At 27.9% G+C, this 4,100-nt stretch overlaps 1 protein-coding gene across 1 annotated transcript in view; it reads right to left on the bottom strand.

Annotated features, from left to right (window-relative positions):
* Positions 1-4,100, bottom strand: part of spg11 (SPG11 vesicle trafficking associated, spatacsin) — a gene marked incomplete at its 5' end in the record, with an annotated part of 61,897 nt that overhangs the window by 32,559 nt on the left and 25,238 nt on the right. Inside the window, 2 exon segments of the mRNA XM_016573675.1 lie at positions 731-1,025; positions 1,103-1,169. Of these exon segments, the coding sequence (XP_016429161.1) occupies positions 731-1,025; positions 1,103-1,169 (362 nt within the window).

Below are 4,100 nucleotides of genomic sequence, written 5' to 3'. Positions count from 1 at the left end.
TAATTCAAATTATTATTATTTTTTTAATAATTGTATTTAATTGTGGTGAAAAACTTTGTTTTGATGCTCTAAAGAAACTTCCACCAATCAAAAAGTTGGAGAGATATTTAGCTCTGCCCACTCACATGCAGCATTGTGAATCGAGTCTGTCTCCTTATCATCTCAAAAATGCTTAAATATTTGTGTGTGTATATATATATATATATATATGTATGTATGTTTGTGTGTGTGGGTGTATACACACATATATAAAGTTAGTAAAGTTAGAATTATATTTAATATACAATTGATATAACATTTATTTATATTTATTTTACATATATACATTGGGTGTATACACACATATATTCTATAAATAAAGTTAGAATTATATTTAATATACAATTGATATAACATTTATTTATATTTATTTTACATGCATATTTTATATACATTAATTTAACATATTTTTAGTTTTTTTGGAAAACAATTTCAGAGTTAATTAATTTTTTACAATATTTTAAAGAGCATATATATGCACTTTATATTATTTTCAAAAATTGTATTTATTTATTTCAAAAATTATTTTACATATTCTACATTTTGCATAATTTACATATTCATAGTAATTTTTAATTTTTACATATTCTTAAGTTTTATGAATATAATTGTATAATTACATCATTAAATACGTTACATATAATTTTATAGTTTAGATTTTTTTAGATTATAGTTTATTGAGAGTTTAAACTGATTCAAAGAATTTAAACTGAAGTAGCTGACTGTCATAACAGCATGATTTGTAGTTTGAGCTGTCAGATGTCGCAGTAAGCACGTGTTTGTGTGTTATTTTGACAGTGTAACAGTGAGCTGGACTCACTGAAGCTTGACGTTGCTGCAGTCGAGGAGATGCTGCGTGAGGAAAACCCCGTATGCGAACGCCGGCCGGCCGTGACTCAGGTAATATAGGAAGTCCAGACTCTCGACGACGGCCAACTTACTGACGAGCTGAGAGCTGGAGAAGTGCGGCGGCTCGCTGGACGCTTCTGGAAAACATCAGCAAACCCACACTTTAGTCAATAAAACCAGGAGCATTTCTCACAGTAAGGTGTAAAGCTCCTACCGCTGCCGCCCGTGGCGTTGGCCGACTGCCATCCGAACAGTCTGGAGGGATCCAGCGGATGCAAAGCCTGCCGATGGAAAAGCACACAATGCATTAAACTCCTCCAGTTATCTCAAACTCTCTGTCTGTAAACCTCGTCACCATCTCACAACACACAGCATCAATCTGCTTCATGATATTTACATGCTTGATGCATGGTTGTTTGACTCTATGTTAAATAAATCATCTAATCTTTGGGTTTGAGACCATTAAAATCCAAATGAAAAGAGAAAATACTGGTAATTAAGTGCACACACACACACAGACACAGACACTCACACAGACAATCACACTCTCACACACACACACACACACACACACACACAGACACACACACACACTCACACACACACACACAGACACACACACACTCACACACACACACACACACAGACAGACAGACAGACACACACACACACACACACACTTTTAGATGTAGATTTAAAATAATTTCCACTTTATATGTTTCTATACTTTCTAGAAATCATTAACATTTTCTAAAATAATATTGATACTTAAATATCTATTTATTTAACTTGATATATTTTTTTCCACATATATTTTTAATATATTAATTACATAAATATTTGGTTATTTTTTCTAGAAATTAATTTCAAGTATTAATTATTTTCCACTGTATTTATTATAGGGTCTATACATATATGCACGTCATAAATGATTAACTTTTTAAATACTTATATAAAAGTTTATGCAAAATATATATATAATTAATCAAATTAAATATATTAATTCCATAAATATTTGGTTATTTTTCTGGAAAATAACTTCAAGAATTAATTATTTTCCCCTATATTTATTATAGTGCGCATATACGCACTATAAAATGTGTAATACTTACTAATACTTAATATATTAATTTAATTTAATTTACATAATTTTTTATATATTCTATAAACTTCTGGTTATTTTTCTGGAAACTAATTTCAAAAATTAATTTTCACTATGTGTATCTATACATTCTATAAATTATTAACATTTTCTAGAAAGGTATTGATGCTTAAATATTTATTTAATTAATTTTATAAAATTGTTCATACATACGTTTAGATATTAATTCTATAAATATGTAATTATTTTCAGGAAATTAATTTCAAGAATTATTTCCAGTGAATTTATTATAGTGTCTATACATATATGCACTTTATAAATTATTAACCTTTTTAAAAAATGTATTAATACTCATACCTTTTATTTAATTAACTGTATAGAATTCTTTACATATACTTTTATATATTAATTCTACATGTATTTGGTTAATTTACTGGATGTTAATAAAAAAAACAAATTCCACTATATTAAATAAGTTACTTTTATTTATTGAATTAATATATATATATATATATTAATTCTATTTAAAAATTCAGGAAACCCGTTTCAAGAATTTATGACTTTCCTCTATATTTATTATAGTATGTATGCAGATGGATGAATGGATGGATGGATTTATTTTATATTAATAACAATAATATGTTAATTTCTAATTATTTCCAGAAAAATAACCAAATATATACTATTACACCAATATAAAATAACTTGCATAACCATCACATCCTAACAATAAGAGGATGTACTTCCCAAACGCAAGCAATCTGAGAAACACTAAAGCTGATTTCAGTGAGTGGAAGACATGGATCTGTTTCCAAAAAAATGCCTGCTAAAATCTGCAAACCATTAATTTCAGGATGGAGTGTGTAGCTTGCTGAAAGTAATGAGCTGAGACTGAATTACACACGCTGCAGGCGGTAAACACACACACACACACACACACACACACACTTACACACACACTTACACACACACACAGATGGACTCAAATACGCTTTCAGATGACTTTCAGTGTCCATTAAAACACAAGCGGCTGCTGTCTGATCATTTAAACTAATGAACATTAACTTCAGGCTCAGCAGAAATGCTTCAGAGCAGCTTGCGGCTTGATTCATTTAATTAAACAAATAATACTGTTTCTGAGCACTTTAACAGCAGAAAGATGTAATTATGATGAACCACGTATGCAAAAAATTCACTTTCAGAGCTCAACACCGAAATAAAGGTCGAGAGAAATTAATGAAATATGAGTTTCAATTCTTGAAAATTAATTTGAAGATTTTATATATATATATGTGTGTGTGCGTGTTCTTTTTCAGGAAATGAAATTATTAATTATTATAAGAAAAATATAATATGAAATTTCTTTTTAGCAATATATGTGAATTATTTATTATAGTGTGTATATAATTTTCATGTTTTTATACAGTCATTTTATATACATTTGTTTATATTTTGTATTTCTATCTATATTTGGTAATTTTGGTTATAAAATTGAAAAAATTTAATTAAATGAAAAATATAAATAAATAAATAAATAAAAAAAAATAATGAAAAAATAAAAGCACATAAGCACAAGTGATACAAAGTAAGTATATTCATCTACAGCAAAATATTCCCAATTTTTCCAAACAAAATTGGCCCTCACATTATTCAAAGTTTCAAAAAAAAGGTCACGAATTGTAATTATGCAAATAAAATCACTTAATTAAGTGTAAGTGGCAAGTAAGCAACTTCTGCCAAATAGAAATTTTCAAAACAATTTTGGCCTAACATATTCAAAGTTCTATAAAGATTGTATTGCAGTCATGCAAATAAAAGCACTTAATTACGTGTAAATGATAAGTCATAAGTAGCACAGTTACATTAGTAGCAATAGCCAAAAATACATTGTATGGGTCAAAATTATAGATTTTTCCTTTATGCCAAAAATCATTAGGATATTAAGTAAAGATCATGTTCCATGAAGATATTTTGTAAATTTCCTACCGTAAATATATCAAAACTTAATTTTTGATTAGTAATATGCATTGCTAAGAACTTCATTTGAACAACTTTAAAGATGATTTTCTCAATATTTGGATTTTTTTGCACTTTTGCACTTTAGAATTTC

This window comes from Sinocyclocheilus rhinocerous, unplaced genomic scaffold (genome assembly GCF_001515625.1).
Source record: "Sinocyclocheilus rhinocerous isolate Xijiao unplaced genomic scaffold, SAMN03320098_v1.1 scaffold2308, whole genome shotgun sequence".
NCBI classification, from domain to species: Eukaryota; Metazoa; Chordata; class Actinopteri; order Cypriniformes; family Cyprinidae; genus Sinocyclocheilus; species Sinocyclocheilus rhinocerous.
Note: the sequence above shows the minus strand (reverse complement) of the source record. Positions and strands in the feature narration are given on the sequence as shown.